Source organism: Meles meles, chromosome 7 (assembly GCF_922984935.1).
Source record: "Meles meles chromosome 7, mMelMel3.1 paternal haplotype, whole genome shotgun sequence".
In the NCBI taxonomy this organism is placed as follows: domain Eukaryota; kingdom Metazoa; phylum Chordata; class Mammalia; order Carnivora; family Mustelidae; genus Meles; species Meles meles.
In genome coordinates this window covers 126,945,172-126,966,120 of record NC_060072.1, presented here as the reverse complement: position 1 = coordinate 126,966,120, position 20,949 = coordinate 126,945,172, and the positions used below count along the sequence as shown (strand labels likewise).

At 36.7% G+C, this 20,949-nt stretch overlaps 1 protein-coding gene across 1 annotated transcript in view; it reads left to right on the top strand.

The window, feature by feature from the left end:
* CUBN (cubilin) overlaps positions 1-20,949 on the top strand; it is a 269,195-nt gene that overhangs the window by 154,435 nt on the left and 93,811 nt on the right. The window contains exons 37-41 of the mRNA XM_046012645.1: positions 8,706-8,911; positions 9,837-10,021; positions 11,668-11,860; positions 14,388-14,585; positions 19,242-19,388. Coding sequence (XP_045868601.1) covers positions 8,706-8,911; positions 9,837-10,021; positions 11,668-11,860; positions 14,388-14,585; positions 19,242-19,388 — 929 coding nt within the window. The remainder of the gene's footprint in view (positions 1-8,705; positions 8,912-9,836; positions 10,022-11,667; positions 11,861-14,387; positions 14,586-19,241; positions 19,389-20,949) is intronic.

The following is a 20,949-nucleotide window of genomic DNA, read 5'->3' as shown; positions in this document are numbered from 1 at the left end:
TTAAGCTGCCACATGGGAAAAGTTTCTGTTTGCCCTTGTCTTTACTAAAAGCTCAAAGTTCTATATGGGAAGAAATCTGTGCATGTAAGTTTTACCTGATATAAATGTCTTCCTTTATCCAACAAATATTTTTACTCACACAGTCAGCACACGTGTGCCGACAGACTGACAGACTGTGTGTGCTCGCATAGTCAGCACACGAGACTCCCAGGCCAGATGCTTTATATATAATGATGAATAAAATAGGATTATTATTCTTATGATAAAGTGCAAAGTCCTTCACGTGGCTTACTGGGCCTCATAATTGCCAAATAACAAGGCTTCTTTCTTGGTCTTTTTCCTTTTAGTTTCTACCACATTCACATTGTTGACGAATCTGATGTTCAGTGGGTGACAGGGACCGGAACAGGTACAGGGAGTGTTTAAGACAGACATTCCATTTCTTGACGAGTTACGGATAAGTTAGTGCCAAGAAGCTATTTATTTGAAACCTAAAGAGATTCATTCCATCCATAGGGGATGATCATATAGATTTAAGGGCCAACATTAGAGTTTAGGATATCAGATGTAAAATATACAGCACAAGGTTGATGCATACCAGATGGTCAGTGAATGGTAAATTATCTCACTCTGCTGTTTCTAAAATACCTTGTGTGGCAGTTCACAGTTAAATCCAAATAGATGATGCTGAGCTCTTTCTAGAAGATAGGAGATAACCTCAAAAAATTAGTTTCATTCATTTTACTGCTTAATGGACCCTAAATCCTGATTATTATATAGACAAATCTTAACAACTCAGCTTTTTCCTTTCTTGTCCATGAGAAGTTAATGTTGATTATTTTGTGTTACTTGCTTGACTTTTATTTTTAAAATAAATTTTGTAGAAAGCAAGATGTTCCTCTTTGTGTAGAGGATAATGAGAAGGGCTTTATGGCAAGGTCTGTGAGTTATTTCTGCCCTGGTCTAAACTGTATCCAGATGGGTGCTTGGAAACATTCCCCTGAGTTGTATGAGAAACATATGGAATACGTCAAGTTCAAAACCACGGGGCTTGGACTGTGGACACTGTGGTGAAATTGAATAAGGAGAAAAACTGGAAAAATTATGGTTGAATCTGTAACAAAAAGGAGGGTGAGAGAAATAGAATCTAAAAAGGAGTTTTTTGTAAAATAGATATTTAAAGGGATTAACGAAAAATATATTTTATGCTTGCAGAGTGCTTTTCAAAAGTGATTGATCTTGGTTCAAGAATCAGAATGAGATAATGAGAAACAGTGATTGTACTATTTTTGTTCCACATCATATTTTTACCAACAGATCTCAGCCAAAGTATTTGGAAAGAGGGTAGATTTGCTTATAAAATGTACTGGCCTAAAACAAAGACTTCCAAGAAAACAATAAACTTTTTAAAAAGTTTAATTTGATTCTTGTATCATCTTACCCTCATTTCTAATAAAATGTCTTTTCTGTGATTTGTCACTGGATTATACCAGTGTGGTACTCAAACAGAAAAGACCTTCACTTAGTAATATTCTGGACCATTGGACCAAACTTAAATGTACATATTGATCATGTGGGATCTTGCTAAACCCTACATTCCGATTTAGTTGGTTGGTGGGTCCTGATTCTTCATTTAAACAAGTTCCGCAGGAACACGTATTATACTTTGAGAAGAAAGTTTAGATTTGATTTCCTGTAAATCACTTGCAGAGGCAAATGATCTCTCTTTCTTCCCCTCCTACTTTCGGAGAAACAGCAACAATCCAAAACAAAGCAATTTTAGCATATTTAACTTTATTGATAATGTTATGGGTAATGAAACATCCTGAATTTAAGTGCTAAATGTGGCAGTCATCCTAAAGATGGATTCAGAACAATTTCTTGTCAGAAATGGTTGTTGAGGGATTCCTGAGTGGCTCAGTGGGTTAAGCCGCTGCTTTCGGCTAAGGTCATGATCCTAGGGTCCTGGGATCAAGTCCCACACTGGGCTCCTTGCTCAGTGGGGAGCCTGCTTCTCTCTCTGCCTCTGCCTGCCACTCTTGCCTGCTTGTGTACTCTCTCTCTCTCTCTCTCTGACAAATAGATTAAAAAAATCTTAAAAAAAAAAAAAAGGAAAGAAACGGTTGTTGACAGAAACTTTGTCTTATAAAGAGTAAATTGTTAAGGAAGACAATGGGGTAAGGACAAATGGGTAGTCTGCTTAGCTTGACATGGATTTTTTTCCTGACTTCTTCTGCGACTCAGTTTCTGATCATAGCTTGCTGCTAAACCTGTGTCTAAAATATCAGTACAGATGATCTATATTGTAGTAACTCAGCTTGATGGAATCATGAGAGCCACAGACTCACTGTCTGGCTAGAGACCTACCAGTGCTAGCATCTGGCTTGAGAAGCAATAGTGGAGTAAGTCTGACTTGTTTGTTGCAGCCCTCTGATTGGCAGTGAATACTTGGAGGTGTGCCTGATATGTCCGTCCCATGAAAGGGCTTGAGGTACCGGAACCTCCAAGTTGGTGGTCTGTCATCCTAATCCGTTAGCTGAGATGAAACCCCAGGAGAGCACTCTACTTAGTATCATGTGAAATCTTGCAAAACACAGTGTTGAACATTGACGGAAATAGACACACAATAGAGAAGTTAAACATTTTCTATTCTCGAGACATTTTCCCCCCTTTCTGACAGTTTCTTCTCTACAGTCTTTCTAGATCATTCTTTCTTCTTTTTATCTTGTCTTGCTTCTTCTCAGCAAAAACTCCCTCCAATTACTTCTGAAAAAAGAATAATTTGCAGATACTTTCTCTCCATTTTTTTAACCATTTTTAATTACATTAAAAATTAATTTTAGGGGGCGCCTGGGTGGCTCAGTGGGTTAAAGCCTCTGCCTTCAGCTCAGGTCATGATCCCAGAGTCCTGGGATCGAGCCCCACATCGGGCTCTCTGCTCTGCAGGGAGCCTGCTTCCTCCTCTCTCTCTGCCTGCCTCTCTGCCTAGTTGTGATTTCTCTCTGTCAAATAAATAAAAAATATTAAAAAAAAATTAATTTTAGGGCAGCTGGATGGCTCAGTGGGTTAAGCCTCTGCCTTCTGCTCAGGTCATAATCTCAGGGTCCTGGGATCGAGCCCCACATCGGGCTCTCTGCTCGGCAGGGGCCTGCTTCCCCCTCTCTCTCTGCCTGCCTGTCTGCCTACTTGTGACCTCTCTCTCTGTGTCTAATAAATAAATAAAATCTTTTAAAAATAAATAAATAAATAAAAATTAATTTTAAATATTAATTTAATTAATTAAATTAATTAATTTACTGTTACAGGGCAGTGAAAGCCCCCCTTACTTGTTCTTCATGGAGTTAACTTGTACCTTGAATTGTATGTGTATCTCTTCTATACATGTTTTTATAATTTTACTATATATGCTATATTATATGTGTATAATATGTATAGGAACTCTATATCTATATAGATATCTATATAGAACATTGATGGAAATAGACACATATATATATCTAGATATCTATCTATATATATATATATCTCCATACACACTACATAGTATTGCTTTCTGTTTTATGTAAATGGAGTCATACTTATGGATTGGACAGGAATTACATTGAATTTATACATTCATTTTTTTCCATTTTATTTTATTTATTTTCAGTGTTCCAAAATTCATTGTTTATGCACCACACACACCCAGTGCTCCACGTAATACGTGCGCTCCATAATACCCACCACCAGCCTCACCCAACCCCCACCCCCCTCCCCTCCAAAACCCTCAGGAGAAGCGATGGGGTAAATCAGAAGGAGAGACAAAGTATACACTCATTTTTAGAAGAATCTTTATTGGCTCTTCATATTCTTGAATTTGGAATATCGCTGCCTTTTCTTTCGTCTTCTTTTATGCCATTTGTTAAACTTTCACATTTAAAAAATATAGGTCTTATAGCTAGACACCTTTTTTTTGATTGCTGCTATTGAAAATAGCATCCATTTTAAACTTAGAGATATAACCTGGCCACCTTACCAAAAATAACACTTCCTTAAATCATTTTTTTCCTCTGATCGCTACCTCATTACATAACTGCTTATTTATTATCTATCTTTACTTCTTGAATAGAAGGTCCCAAAGGGGAGGAACATTCTCTATGTTCTTCATTGTCCTACCCCCAACCCCCATGATAGTGCAGGGCAATATGGAAGAGAGTAAAAATTGTTGAGTAAATGTTGACTAAGTTGCAGTTTCTAAATTTTTATTTGCAGGTGAAAGGAAACCCTGTTGATTTTTGTATATCTTATCCAGCAGCCATTGTATTCTCTGGAACGACAAAGATTTTTTTTTTTTTCCCTTTTCTATTGCTGTATCTTTAGTGCCTAGAAGAGGACCTGACACATTAAAGTGCACAATAAATATTTATCAATGAATGAAACTTCCTGAATATTAATTTACAGCTCTTCTTTTCCAGTTCTTACAAACTTTCCTCTTTTTCTTGTCTTGTTTCCCTGGACAATGCTTCAGTGTAATGTGGAACCAGGTGATGAGAGCAGCTCCCTGTATTGTTTCTGATTCAAAGGAAATGCTTCAAAATTTTTACCTCCATCTGCTGTTGGTGTTTGGTAGGCATGTCTCATCCCATTAAGAAAATTTCCTTCTCTTCCTAATTTTCTAAGATTATTTTATGATGAGCTGGTGTTGAGTTTTATCAAATGCCTTTTCTGCAGTTGTCATTGATTCAGTATATTTTTGCATCTATCTTTGTTAGGTACGTGTGCATATGCGTGTGTGTGTTGAATTTTCTTTTTGACCTTCTATTCTTAAAGCTTTGTTAGTACAACCTGATTAGACTTATATATTTTACAAATTGATGGATCCATTTTGCTTAAATTTTACTTGGGATTTCTCATCTACATTGTTAAGTTAGGTTGATCAGCACTTTGACTTCCCTTGACTGGCTTTGCTCTCAAGAGGCTGGAGACTCAGACTCACCCTCTTTTTTATTCTTTCTTACTCTTTGCATTAGATTGAGCTTGGGTCATTGGCTCATTAAAGCTTTGGTAGAGTTCCCCTATGAAATCATCTGGGCTCATATTTTGCTTTTATGTTATCTGTGCACAGCTTTAAGTACTGATTTTTGTTTGATTTAATGGAACTTTTTAGGTTTTTCAATTTTTTCTTCAGCTTGTTGTATTATATTTTTATAGAGAACTAAGAGTTCAAATTTATTAGCATACAGTTTTTAATGAACATGATTAAAATTTAAAATTTGTTAATGAATCTGAAATTAAGCCCTTTTCTTATTAGTTATATTGCTCAGTTAAACTTTCTTTTATTACTGATCAGTTTATCAGCAGTTTATACTTTATTAGTCTGTCAAAGTAATAGACTTTGATATTTTTTATCTTTTCTAGTACATTCTACATTTCTATTTCATTAATTTCAGATATTGTCTTGTTGTTTCTTCACTTCCTTTCTGTTTTTTTCTGCTTTGTTTTTCTAAATTTTGGGGTTAGACACCTAGGTCATTATTCTTAATATTTGTTCTTTTATAAGCATTTAAAGCTATGAATTTCCCTCTAAATATTGCTTTGACTGCACTTTTACATTTTTAAAATATATTTTTAAGGAATTTATTTATTTACTTATGATAAAGAGAGAGAGAGCACAAGTAGGGGGAGTGGCAGGCGGAGGCAGGAGCAGTCTCCCTGCTGAGCAAGGAGCCCTATGCAGGACTCCATCCCAGGTCCTGGGATCATGATCTGAATTGAAGGCAGACACTTAACTGACCCACCCAAGCATACCACTCTATAAATTTTAATACAAAGTGCTTTCACTCTCAGTCAGTCCTAAATATATTCTAATTTCCATTATTATTTCTTATTTAACACACGGTTTATATGGAAAGACATTTTGTTTCAATATTATGGCACCTTTTGTAATCTCTTTGTTATTATATTCTAATTTTATTCTATAGTGGTCAGAGAACATGGTTTTTGATACTTTTAATATTTTCTGAGACTTAATTTGTGGTCAGCAACATTGGTACATTTTTATACATGTTAAATGGGAACATGAAAATTTCAGAATAATTGTAGAAAATTTGTAAATTCAAATTACTTTGTGTTATAGAAAGCTTGTTATTGTTCTGTTGTTGCTATTATTGTAATTCACCATCTTCTGGAAATCACAAAAATCATCTGTTTTATTCCTTAGTATGTTTGAAAAAGTATCCTATAGTGGAATCTCAGAAACTGCTCATTCAAAAGTAACTAATTTATTTTTAACTACCAAATCCTATAGCCCGTTTTTAGTCTCAAACCCGTGTATTGTTTGAGAGTCATCATCACTCTGTATCACCCTCTCTTTCATTTTCTCTCTTGGCTTTATGACATGACATTGAACTTGTTTTTATCCTCTTTTTCACACTTACTCCTGTGCTTACTGTTTCCTCTTCCTCTTAATATACTCAAAATGCAGGTGTTCCCCTAAGCTTCTGCTGTAATCTCTTTTCTCTCTCTCTTTCTCTCTATTAATTACCTCCCACATATTCATTTCTAAACCAGTCTAGCCATGCTTTCAGCTCTTATCATATTCACACAGGTGATTTCCAAGTTCAGCCCCAGAGTCTCTTTTGAAATCCAAACTACATATTAGCTCTAACAGATAGCTCCACTTTGGTAATATACCATTATGTTAGATTCAGTATATCTAAAAACAAAAATATATTTTTATGCTCTTTCCAGTTATTATACTATTATAATATATTGCCATTATATGTTATTGCAGTATAATTTTCTCAAGCAGAGCTGTGGTGATCTAATTTTACCACTCAAAACTCAAGTGTTTTTTTTTTTAATATGGTAAAAAAATAGGTAAAATGCTATGTTTTATGTTATGTATCTTTTATATAAAAATCGCATTTCACTTATTTTTATGTACACAATTCAGTAGCATTATATATATTTACAATGCTGTGCAACCATCATTACTGTCCTTTTCTTTATTTCTCTTGGGTAATTACCTCAAATAACTTCTTGCCATTAATTGGATGTATATTTAATTTCATAAGAAACTACCAAAATAATTATTCAAAATGGTCCCGTGAGTATACATTTCCACCAGAAATATATGAGACTTCTAGTTGTTGTGCATGCTTGCCAACATTTGATCTTGTCAGTCTTTTTTATTTTAGCCATTCTGATGGGTGTGAAATGATAACTTACAGTGGTATTTAATATACATTGTTCTGATGCATAATGACACAGAGTACTTTGGACATTCTCATTGGCTATTCACTGAACTTCTTTAAAGGGTCTCTTCAAACCTTTTGTCATTATTAATTTGGTTATTTGTTTTTTCATAGTTTATTTATAAGAATTCCTTTTATATTCCAGATACGAGTCCCTTGTTAGATATATGCTTTCTAATTATCTCCTCTTCTCCCCCTGCACAGTCTGTAACTTGCCTATTCATTTTCTTGTTCATGTCTTTAATGAGGAGAAATTTTAATTTTTGATGAAGTTGAATTTATTAATTTTTTTACTCTTACGTTTAATGCCTTTTGCATTCAATCTAAGAAATATTTGCCTTCCTCAAGGTTGTAAAGATTCTGCTTTCTTCTAAGAGCTTTATGTTTCTAGCTCTTATGTTTACATCTATAAGGAATATTAAATTATTTTCTATTTATGGAGAGAGGCAGATGTTGAGGGTTGTTGTTTTTTTTTTTTTCCTCCATATTGATACTCAGTTACTAAAATACCACCTGTTAGAATGACTTTTCTTTTCCCCATTGAATTATCTTGGCAGTGTGGATTGGGTTGTATTGACCATATATATTTAAATATCCAAATTTATAAAACGCTAAGGTCAAGTTCTGAAGGCATTCATTTAGCACCTACATGTTTCAGACTCTATATGTTATTAGTGACAATCATGAAATAGATACTATTTCCTATCTTTCATTCCCTCATGTCATCATAACTACATAATATAATGTAAGTTGAATAGGCCACATTTTTGGACACTAACCTTTATAATTACAAATCCCATGTTTATTCTGCCTTTTCAGAAATTAAGTACAGATACCTTTGATTGGCACTTAAGGTCTGGCAGAATTAGCCCATCATAGTGCTTCAGCTAGGTCTTCTAATGTTTTCCTAAAGATGCTCAATGTTCTAACCAAACCAGAACTCTCACAAATTTCTAAACATGCCCCACCTGTCTCCATGTGTGTGCTTTCATTGACATGCATTTTCTGCTCACCATTAATGCCTAAATCCCGCTGATGTTCACATTTCCATCTCAAAAAAAAAAAAAAAAAAAAAAATCTCTCCATCGAGCTAGTACTGAGCCTCACATGAGATGTGATACCTCTGCTTCAAAATCTTATAACACTTTTAAATCTGAGGACACTTAAGATATTCTGCCTTATAAGATGTATTTTTTACTGTATTCAAGAATGCCCAATCTTTCCCCCTAGGAAGAAAACTCCTCAAAGGCAATGCGTTAATTGTCTCTGTAGCTCTTGAATACAAGGCATGTTGATTAATTTGGCTGAAAGAAAATTTTTGATTTGGCTCAAAGATATTGTAGTGAAAGTTAAAGAAAGTTTTATAAGGAACAGTTTAACCCAGCAGATGTTTCGGGATAATCCCAAAGTTTATTCTATCAATTTAATCTTCCTAAACTCTTCTTTATTTTTTTTTTTCCTCCAAATTAGAACTTTCCAGTTGGAGGATTCTCAGGACTGTAGTAAAGATTTTGTGGAGGTCCGCGAAGGAAATGCCACTGGTCACTTGGTGGGGCGATACTGTGGAAATGTCCTCCCCCTCAATTATTCATCCATTGTTGGGCATATCCTGTGGATCAGATTTGTCTCCGATGGCTCAGGCAGCGGCACAGGCTTCCAAGCCACATTTACTAAAAGTAAGTTGCTTCTTTTTTATTGCTGTCTTCCAGAAAACATCCTGTGAACTGGGAAGGATAACAAATTTCTTAGTAACCCACAAGGTTAAGAATAATCCTGCACTCTAAGTCTCCTAGATTTATTGTATTTGAAGAATTACTTGATTTTGAAATGTATTATAAAAGCTAAATTATATATGATTGGCCCACTGGAAGCAAGGGAAAGCATTCTCAATGGCTCTAGTATTCTTTTTAAGCTCTAGTTTCTACCCAATATTATGTTAAACTTCTTGTACAATACTTTTTAGAACCTTCTAGTGCATTGTAGCTCCGGTTTATTATATTGATATCAACTGTATTTCCTTTGTTCTCATCAACTCTATATTCTTCAAATTCAAAGCATTTAGTATTATTTGAGGATCGAATTAAGTGCTCAGATATAACAACAGGATTTTATTCTAATAGAATAAAATGTTAAGTATTTTTATTTTCTAATTTGACTTTTCCATAATTAGCTATTCCTCATGTGGTTCCAATATGTCAATTTCCCCTTACAAATTATTTTAAAAAACACATCCCATTCTTTTGTAAAACAAAGTAAAATAGGTAAACAAAAATTAGAGAAGGAACCTGGTAATACCCCTTCACATGTCCTCAAGTCCCCTGGGAGCTGGGAACCCCTTTTCACTTGGGAAGTTATCTCCTCTTTTCACACCATGCAACCTTCTTAGGAGATGGAATTCTAGTCACAAAATCACTGTTCTCCAAGGAATTAATAGATAGTACAGAAACCAAAAGGGAAGCAATATTTCTTTCAGTGTTCAGAATAGAAATCACAGTCAATTAAAAGTCCATCCTTTTCAACACTCCTTGCCTTTTGTTTCTTTCATTTGATTAAAGAGCTGTTTTAAGTACATCTGATTTACTACTCTGTTTTCCCTCCTAGTATTTGGCAATGATAATATCGTGGGAACTCATGGGAAAATTGCCTCTCCCTTATGGCCTGGACGTTACCCCCACAACTCCAATTACCAATGGATAGTAAATGTGAATGCATCTCAAGTTATACATGGTAGAATCTTGGAGATAGACATTGAAGCAGCATATAGCTGCAATTATGACAAATTACGGGTGAGTTTCTAAGTACAATGTTTATAAATTTTGATGAATTTCTATTTGCAAAAATAAACCCAAGTTACTGTCTATTCAAGCATTTGTAAATCATATGAAATAGTCTTCCCTAAATCATGATTACCCTTTCTTGGTTAATGATGAAAAGGTAATTCTGGTATTATATTTATTATCTTTGGATTCTATAAACAAGCTTGTTTTAGCATCATTGTAATTTGCCTGTTAGCCTTTGTCTATGCATATGTGTATATCTTAGTTAAGTATTTATTATACTTCATATCCCATTTTCTTGTGTATTCTTATGTTAAAAGTTTGAAGAATCATTTTAAAATAAATAAATAATTGTGGATATTGCCATCGAGACATTGAATGCTATTACATTCTTTATTTTAGCTTTATTCAGGTACATATGGCAAATAAATATTGTACGCGTATGTATATATATATATGAGATGTACAGCTTGCTGTTTCAATATATGTATACATTGTGGAATAATCACCACAATCAAGCTGATTAATTTATCTACCACCTTGCATGGTTATCATTTGGATTTTGTATGTGTGTGTGTGTGTGTTGAGAATATTTAAGATTTACCCTCTTGGCAAATTTCAAGTATATAATACAGACAGTGTTATATATTACGGTATTAGCTATAGTCACATTGCTGCATATTAGATCTCCAGAATTATTCATCTTGCATAGCTGAAACTTTGTAACCTATGACCAACATCTCCCTATTTCCCTCTCTCCCCATCCCCTGCAGCCATCATTCTAATTTCTCCTTCTGTGAGTTGAACTATTGTATCAGATCCTCAAAGGCCAGGATTCCATTGTATTCATCTTGGGTCTACAGTGCCTCACATAGAATTCAGTACCTAACAGATGCTCAGTACGTGTAGAAATCATTATTACAGTCTGACAAACTTAGCTAATAAGGTAGCTTCAGTAGAGAAATTTATAACAATTACAATGAACTTGTTCCAAATTATTTAAAAGATGAAGGGAAGGATAGGAAATGTGGTTGGATAGCATTCATCCACATGTGCTGAAGAAAACAATGTGCTCCATGCCATTTGTTTGTAATGATCAAAATATGTCTCTGAATAGGTAATTTAATATTTTAAGCCAACTAAAAAATGATTGAGTGCTTTGAATGTATACTGATCCTTTGCAAGCTATGATTCTTTTGTTGTCATAAATTCTGCTTTCAGGTACCTGTCCACTTTCATTAAACCTTTCCTCTTTCTTCTTGTTTTAGTCCTTTCTTTCTAACTCCTTCTTCTGAAGCTCCAAAACATTCAATAAGATCTATTGTTGTACAACTATCTTGGTTCCTACTTTTCCACCCCCCAGTTATTCTGTAAATCAAATAATGAGCTATAGCACATAGAGCTGTGCATTAACACAATTCTGCAGCAAAGATGAAACTATTTTAAAACACCTTAATTTTTTGCAATCATATTTTATATTTAATGGTGGTTTCTATTTAGACTGATATATAATGTTTATTTTTTCCCATTATGATGAAATTATGATAACATAAGGCAACCTTTCAGTTTTTTTTTTTATGGAGAAAAATAGAAGTAATTGCCTAAATTCAGTGCTCTATTATCAGTTTTCCTTTTTTTCTCTTTTTTACATGCAGATTTATGATGGCCTTGGTGTTCATTCCCGCCTAATTGGAACTTATTGTGGTACCCAGACCACAACTTTTAGCTCCTCTAGAAATTCTTTGACATTTCAGTTTTCTTCTGACTCTTCAGTCACAGGGAAAGGATTCCTTCTGGAGTGGTTTGCAGTGAATGCCTCTGTTGGACCTTTACCTACTATTGCTACAGGTGTGTTTGGTGTTAAATGAAATTCTGCTTAGGGGCTGATATGTGTGGGTTAGTCATTCAAATGGTCTACCATAACAAAAGCCAAATACATAAATGACTAAGAAGAATTAGTATAGCTCTAAAGCCCTTCCTCTGTATGTTCAGGTGTTGTTTTAATTGCTTAAAAACTACATTTTCTAAAAACTGTACGTTTGCTTTTTTAAAAATGCTGGTTTCCCATCATATTTTTTAATTTTAATCAGAGGTTTGATATCCATGAGGCATTCTTGTTATGATTTCCTTCTTTTTTGTTTTTTGTTTTTTGTTTTGTGTTTTAGTGAGAGAGGGCAGGCAAGAGGGGTGGAGAGGCAGAAGCAGAGGGAGAATCTTAATCAGGCTCCACAATCAGTGCCGAGCCAATGTACTCAGCATGAAGTCAGATGAGGGCTGGATCTCATGACCCTGAGATCATGACCTGAACCGAAATCAAGAGTCAGACACTGAACTGACTCAGCCACCCAAATGGTTCTACTTATAATTTCTAGAAATCCCTTCAGATGTCTCTGAAAATATGATTTGTACGTACTACGTGGGCTCACACACACAAATACACACATACAACATTATGAATCAACTAGTAGACAGAATTAATTGTATTTCCTCTCTATTTCATTTTAAGTGTTCTTTCAGAAATGCTTCACTTTCTCCTTAGTTGGTTACAAACCTTCATGTTTCATGGTAAATTTAGCTTAATTGTTAAACTTTTATTTTGCTATGTTTAAAACCTCTTCAATCCCCTCAGTAAGCAGTGTTTGAGGAGATTGATTTTTCCTTAATAACTTGTTTAAACAGCTTTGAATGGCTTTTATGGCTGACGTGGAAGTTTGACAGACACTTCTTGGAGGATATTGTCAGTCCTTGGTATAAGTTGAAACCTGAACAACACAGGTTTAAAACTACATGGGAGGGGCGCCTGGGTGGCTCAGTGGGTTAAGCCTCTGCCTTCGGCTCAGGTCATGATCCCAGGGTCCTGGGATGAGCCCCGCATCGGTCTCTCTGCTCACCAGGGAGTCTGCTTCCCTTCCTCTCTCTCTCTGCCTGCCTCTCTGCCTACTTGTGATCTCTCTCTGCCAAGTAAATAAATAAAATCTTTAAAAAAAAAAAAAGAAAGAAAGAACTACATGGGATTTAGAAAATCCACTTATATGAGGATTTTTTTCAATAAACACAGTCCAGCGCTATAAATGTGTTTTCTCTTCCTTGTGATTTTCTTAGCATTTTCTTTTGTCTAGCTTACTTTAGCATTGTAAGAATATAGCATATAATGCACATAACATACAAAATATGTGTTAACTGACTATTTATGTCATCACAAATGTCTATAGAAGAATTACCCATAATAGTGAAAAAGCACAAACATCCCAAACGTCAAACAGGCCGATAAAATTTAATGCAGTATATCCACACAGTGGAGTACTAGTCAGCCTGAAAAGAAGGAAATGAGTGAATGAAGGGAAATGAAGGAAATATTGATGTGATGCCTGATGCAATACAGATGAACCTTAAAACACGACGTGAAGTGAATGAAGCTCGCTACAAAAGCTAATCACGTACTGTATGATTATATTTACATGAAATGTGAAGAACAGACAAATCCATAGACAGAGACCGAAAGTCGATTAGTGGTTCCCATGGACTGGTAGAATGGAAAACAGGCAAGTGATCAGTGGTAATGGGTATAAAGTGTCTTTGGAAATGGTGAAAATGTTCTAAAATGATCACTGATGGTTACAGAACTTTTTGAATATATTACAAACCACTGACTTGTATAATTTAAAAGGGTAAGTTTTATGAGATCTACAGAATAGTTCAATAAAGGTGCTTTTAAACAGTCAGAAATAATGGCTGTTGTTATACATTTTACCAAATTGAAAATTATTTCAAGGTTGCCCAGATATAAATTACATGGTGAATAGTCATGTTGAAAAAGTGAAGATTGAAATCCAGAAGAAACAGAAATAATAGCAATAATACAGTTCACCACAGGGTCTTCTACATGGACTACCTTCCTGCTCAACAAATAACAGACACTAGCCAATAAATGGGCTGTGTGGCAAAACTATGGTGAAAAAAGCAGAATACAGTGTGTTTTTCTTACACAAAAAATAAATTAAGGGAAATGATAGCTGTGTGAGTCAGCAGATTTAAGAAAATATTTCTAGGGGCATCTGGGTGGCTCAGCGGGTGAAGCCTCTGCCTTCGGCTTTGGTCGTGATCTCAGGGTCCTGGGATCGAGCCCCGCATCAGGCTTTATACTCAGCAAGGAGCCTGCTTCCCCCTCTCTTTCTGCCTGCATCTCTGCCTACTTGTGATCTCTGTCTGTCAAATAAATAAATAAAATCTTTTAAAAAAATATTTCTAGATTTCTTTGAGAACTCTGTTTTAATTGGTTGTTTCCTCTCGGTTCAGGGCTGCCACTTGAGAACCAATGTGCTAGATTCTCTCCCATCAGAGGTGTTTCACAGATGTGGTTTTTTTCCTTCGACAGGTGCTTGTGGTGGCTTCCTGAGGACAGGAGATGCGCCTGTCTTTCTCTTCTCCCCAGGCTGGCCCGAAAGCTACAGTAACAACATTGATTGCATGTGGCTTATTCACGCTCCAGATTCAACTGTGGAACTCAACATCCTTTCCCTGGACATCGAAGCTCACAGAACCTGTAACTATGACAAACTGGTGATAAGAGATGGTGAGAAACATTTAAAGAAGTGTCAGCCCTAACACATATTTAGTTAACGTTCAATTATGATAATACCTTTTTGCTGCTTCCATCCATTTTGTGTGGAAGTTCCCAGATACTATGGTCAATGAGGGCACCCAATACCAGGGTTGGCTACAGTTTCTAAAGAATGTCAGGAAAGTATTAAATGGTCTGTCACAAATGAATGAACATACTATGTCAGGGACAGCCTTATGTTCCTAAAAGCAAGCAAGCAAACAAAAACAAAAAAGAAAACACTACCTTTGGTTTAAGTAGGAAGTAATGGTTTGAGTTTCTAGGTGATGCTGTTGAAAGGCCTTGAAGATAAATTTTGGTATTTTGTACCTATGGCTTTAAGATCCAAGTGTGAAAAAATGTATAATTGCAATATATTCAATTCTCTTTGTCTGCTGAATCTCTGGGTAGAGTAGCAGAATGAAGGCTAACATTTTTCATCTTTTCTCTGTGCAGGTGTGGTGTTGCTATGCAGTGGGGGATAAGCATAAGGCTAATATGCAACATGTACAAAATTATGCTTCACAGTTCCCATTTCAGCCACACCCCAGACCCACTAAAATGGGTCCTAGATCTGTGAGCCTTCCAGGTGGGAAAGTAAGGCAGGATTGTGCAAACTGTAGGGTCAGATTCTATCTTGATTTAAAATTTTGATATTTTGACCATTTCACATTAAATTTTAATCTTTAAAATATTGTACTAAAATATTATTTATCTTGATTTCTAAGGTCTTTGGCCCCTCCTTGAATGTTGCCCATGATGCAAATACTTCTCTTGCCTGTCCCTTGTCCCTGCCTTCAAGAAGATACTGATGGTCTTTGAAGTTTGAGAACCACTACCCGCCATGATAAAGACATTAAGACCTCATATGCCTACCTAGAGGGAACATCACTAGGGAGGTGTAAAACTGGAGAACAGAATTAAAGGAGCCGTTGCTAAGAAGACAGGCTCAGGATTATTTAGCTTCCTGTTTTCTAAGATGTATGAAAGATATAGAATATTCTCTGAATTTCCCAATTTTTAGTTTTTGAAAATTAATGAAAGATGTTTCAGAGTATTTTGTGGACCAAATGTGTTTGCTTTTCGCCCATAGTTTACTCGGATGCAAGCTCTTGTCTCCCTTATCCGTTACCCTAGACTTCCACGAAGTACAGTTAGGAAATGGCTGAGGGCTTTATTTTTCTTCTGTTGAGGCTGGGTCCCAAGACTCAAATCAGTCATACAAATAAGATGAGATGATAAATCTTAACTTTTCCCCCTTTTCCTATCAACCATCAACTGTTAGCACATTGCCCAGAGAAGTTATCATCTTTTCTCACATGGAGGCATTCCTGTGGATGTAACTTTCCATGTAATGAAATGAGTGTGTCCTTGCACACATATTCTGAGTGTTCAGAATCTAGTAGGATCTTTAAAAAATGTCTTCAGTAGGTAACTCCAGTAATAAAGTAAATTATGGTTACTATTTTAACATTCGCTTTCTACTGAGTTGCTTTTTGTTTCACCAATAATTTTTCTTAGAAGCCTGAACCCTGAGAGTTGTTTTCTTCTTCTGTGTGACCTTGAGCAGGATGCTAAATGTCTCCAAGTCTTTATTGTCTGTGAAAGAGAGACCAGTATCTACTTCTTAAAGTTGTTATATCTGGGAGCATGATACATTCCCTAGCAAAAGTCCTGGCATTTTATATGTGGAATTCAGAATTATTTAATTTGGATTTCCACTTACTTTGCTAGAGACATTTCTAAAATAGTTTTCATCATAAACTGTTTATAGACTGGAAAGTGTCCTTACTGAGACATAAAGCTTGGGAGCTCAGCAAATTGACTTATACGCCAAAACAATGACAATGTTTTAAATTGGAATGTGACCGAAAAATCAAAGAGATTTTTATTCACAACATGAGTAGGTACTGAATAGGCTTATTAGTTGCCCCTATGTTTCTTTACGCATTCAAGAAGTACCTTTTGAGTGCAGACTGTAGCGGTTGGTGGGCATTTTGTTCATTTGCACAGTGTGTAGTCTACATTTAGAATGAAATTTCAAGTCCCACTCCAATTGTTTGTTCTTTGTTCAGACAGTTTTTTTTGCTTCTGAGGAGCAGAGGCATATTACATTCTGAAGCAAATATCTAAAGCCATTGACCTCAAGCAATAATATTTACAGGCCATTTGTGCCATTGGCCAGTCATTACAGACCTTCAGCCTGAGGTCCTTGGTCCCAGGCTGGCTGTGGACATTTCTTTTTTCTTTTCTTTCTTTCTTTCTTTTTTTTTTTTTTTTTAAGATTTCATTTATTTATTTGACAGAGAGAGATCACAAGTAGGCAGAGAGGCAGGCAGAGAGAGAGAGGAGGAAGCAGGCTCCCTGCTCAGCAGGGACTCTGATCGATGCGGGGCTCGATCCCAGGACCCTGGGATCATGACCTGAGCCGAAGGCAGAGGCTCAACCCACTGAGCCACCCAGGTGCCCCATGGCTGTGGACATTTCTGAGCCACCCCAGAGAGGGCTCTGCAGCCTTCCTAGGAGACCTGAGTCACTCTCCCACCTGCTTATTCATTTTATAGGACTGTGATGGTTCAGCCCTGAATCCATTTTTCCCAGACCACATAACAACAAATTTTACATTCCTAAGATTCCCCCAAATTGAGGTTCTGTGATTCTACATTGGCTCTAGAAAAAGTAAAACAAACAAACAAACAAAAAACAAACAGAAAAAAGAGGAGGAAGGCAAAAAAAATTTTTGTCAAAAATCAATAATCCTATTATTTATAGATATAAAATGTACTTTGGTTATCCTAGAGATATCATTTAATAGCATAGTTTGAGCATCTGGAGTTATTTAGCTAGGGTTTTAAATCCTTGTTGAATTCTATACTCCATGCTCTCGGGCAAATTATATATCTTCCCAAGACTATTTCCTGTTTACAAAACTGGGATAATAAAAATGCCTACCTAATAGTGTTATTGTGAATATACAGTCTGATAGCACATGTAAAGCACTCAAAGTGATAATAATAATTGCTCGATAAATGTCAGCTATTGGTAATCTTGGCCTCCATTTCTGCATCTCTAAAATGAGGAGTCTCTATCAGCAAGAGAATCACCAGACTACCCTATAGCCTTTACCTTTGATTTTTCTCCTCTTCTTAAAGATCACATTCACCCCCTGCTACAACCCATATGGTAAAGTTGCAGAAGGTTCTAGAAATACCTCGGTATTTATTACAGATACTGGGGGGAGAAACAAACCACAGTGTGGTTATTGGGTTATCTACCAACTCATTAGTTAAGTAACTTATACATAATTATTTAGAGATGAGCATTGTTTCATCAGACAGTCTGAGGTGAAGTTTAGAAAAGAAATAAACATCAATAGACCCTACACCGTCTCACTGAGAGAGAAACTATGCACCTATGATACAACATACAATAAACTTCAAAATGTTGTAATATAGGCAAAGAATAAGTCAACAAAAACAATTTGAGGTGAAATGTGTAGCAAAATATCACAGCAAAGATAGCAAGTGCAGATAAGATAGCAAGTTACAGAGAGAAACTTTTGAATTGTGGAAAATACAGAAGTGTGCTGAGGTCAGAAACCCTGCGAAGAATGCCTTTCAAGTATCTCCTCTACAGCTATGCTATGGCAGTTGTCATCCCAGACAATACCTTGCTTTCTGAAGTAGTAAATAATGAGTGAGTTTTAGGCAGTGATCAATGTCAAAGGGATTCATTTCGCTGGTTGCATTAAAGGGCAAATTTCCTCATGTCTCATGTTCTATTTTTGATTTTTATAGGCTTGAAGTCTATTAATTATTTTTCTTAGAGAAATAAACCATGTATTTTCCCAGCCAAGGAATCCAAATATTTTATAATTTCCTTTGCTCCACTCTGATTTTGATTGTGGCTCTTTTCCAAGTTGCTTATATCCAAGAGTAGTAAAAAGAACTATGAAGTGACCCAGTTGTCCTCTGATTCTCTCCCTGGAGGGCACACTTGATGAAACTGTTTTTTTCTCATCCTCCACACAGGTGGACATAAGTGTGTTCTTTTAATTAAAAAAAAGGATAAACAACATCAAACAAATGAAAAGTTAAAAAAAACTGCAAAATCACAGTCACAACTAGGAAACCCTCTGGGGCTGAAGAGAGGCTCATAGAAACGTTGCACACCTCTTGGCAAATGACCTTACAACATTAGTACAGAATCTGAAGCTGAAGAACCAATCTTTTCTCTCCTTTAGATACTTGACCTTCAGCGATCAGACTAATTTAGCCGAGTCTCTAACATACACGTCGGCACTGCTCCTCTGTCATTTCCCAGCCCCCATGCACCCTGATTTTGAGTTTAGTGCTGGGCAGAACTGTAACCCAGGTTTTAGAAAGACAGGGGGAAGTGTCAGGAGACTTTAACCTAGAGCGTAAAGCAAAAGGTAGGCAGCACGATTAGGAGCTGGAACCAGAATGATGTGACCCCTGGAGGAGGTCCTTGTATTCGAGAATCTCGTGATCTCCTAGGAAGGGTGATGTTCTGAGAAAAATGTATGAGCTACTTTGCGTTGCAAAGGAAGGTGGAGAAGATTCTGAAGACATCATATTTTGCCACTGACATTTCCTTTCTTTGGCGTAGGAGACAGTACCCTGGCCCCGCAGCTGGCTGTTCTCTGTGGCAGAGAGCTCCCGGGACCCATCCGGTCCACCGGCGAGTACATGTTCCTCCACCTCACCTCGGACTTCAGTGTAACCGCAGCGGGCTTTAATGCATCCTTTCACAAAAGTAATATGTTCAGGTTTTTTTTATGTCACATCATGTCCTCTCACCCCACTCTCTCTCTCTCTTTCCCTAATACCTTCTGCTTATTTTTCACATGGGTCTTGCCCAGCCTCTGGATGGCTATCCTTTGTCAGCTACTAAGTCTGCTCCCAAAACTGTGGCGGAGTGAAACATAGGGATTCCCTGCCCTCAGGTCTGGGGAGGGGGGGAGAGGACATCTCCCCCCACCTCCGCAATGAGGTGTGTTCTGGTAGCCCAAGAATGAGATCTTTTTTTTTAAAGATTTTATTTATTTATTTGACAGACAGAGATCACAAGTAGGCAGAGAGGCAGGCAGAGAGAGGGGAGGAAGCAGGCTCCCTGCTGAGCAGAGAGCCCGATGTGGGGCTCGATCCCTGGACCCTGGGATCATGACCTGAGCCAAAGGCAGAGGCTTTAACCCACTGAGCTGCCAGGCGCCCCAAGAATGAGATCTTTAAAACAATTCTCCAGCCTAGCTAAGGACTTCAAATAGAACAGAGCCAGGCAGCCCTTATCCATAAAACACATTGAAGGAACGGTAAGTCAGAGTAATCTTCAATCTAAGAAACAGAAAAAGGAAAACAGAAGATATCTTGAAAGCTCTTGGTTTTAATCACTCATGGGAGGGTTGGCCGGAAGAGTTTGCTTCTCTTGAAATATGAGTTTGATGACTCAGAGAATGTGCACCATACGTGGGTGGCGATCATATGTAGCATGATCAAGACTTCCAAAACTTGATAAAATGGGAAGTCCAATAGTAAGTTTAAAGCCAAACAAGATTAAAATTAAAGAAGTAGTCCATGAAATATGGACCATCGAAAGATACTCATGCTTTTAACAAAAAAGCATAATTTTAAAGTAGACTCTCGATATAGACATTAAAAATTCATCTAATATTTCCTGCACTGTTATAGATGTCTTTTAGAGAGTAGGGAGCAATGGAAGATAAATTATCTCCTTCACGCTCAGGGAGGCAGGCCGCACAGTGGTTTAAGAGAATGGGCTTTGAAATTAGACAGACCTAAGATAAATTTCCATCTGTGATTTAAGTAGTTGTGTGAACTCGCTGCACTCCCTGCTAAGCAGCTCAGCCCCTGACGACAGGCAAATCAATGCCTGCTCACTCCATCCACTCTCTTCTTCTGCTCCCAGTCTCTCTCTCTCTCTCCTGTACATGTGTATGACAGATGTACCTGTGCACGTATAAATGTATGTACGCGTGTGCGCACACGCATGTACATGCTGGATGGCTGCACGTCTAGAAGGTATTTCCAATTTAACATGCGAAACCTGAACTGCTTCCCACCCTCTTCCACCCTCCAAACCTGCTCATTCCGTGCTCTTTACAATCTTGATAAATGGAAAGGACCTTCTTTCCAGTTGCTTACGCCAAAAATCTTGACATCATTCTTGATCCTTCTCTTTGTCTCACACCCTGTGTCCTAACCATCAACAAATCACAATGATTCTACCTCCCCAATATATTTAAATATATTAAATATATTTATATATTTATACCCAACCACTTCCCACCTTTCTCCTT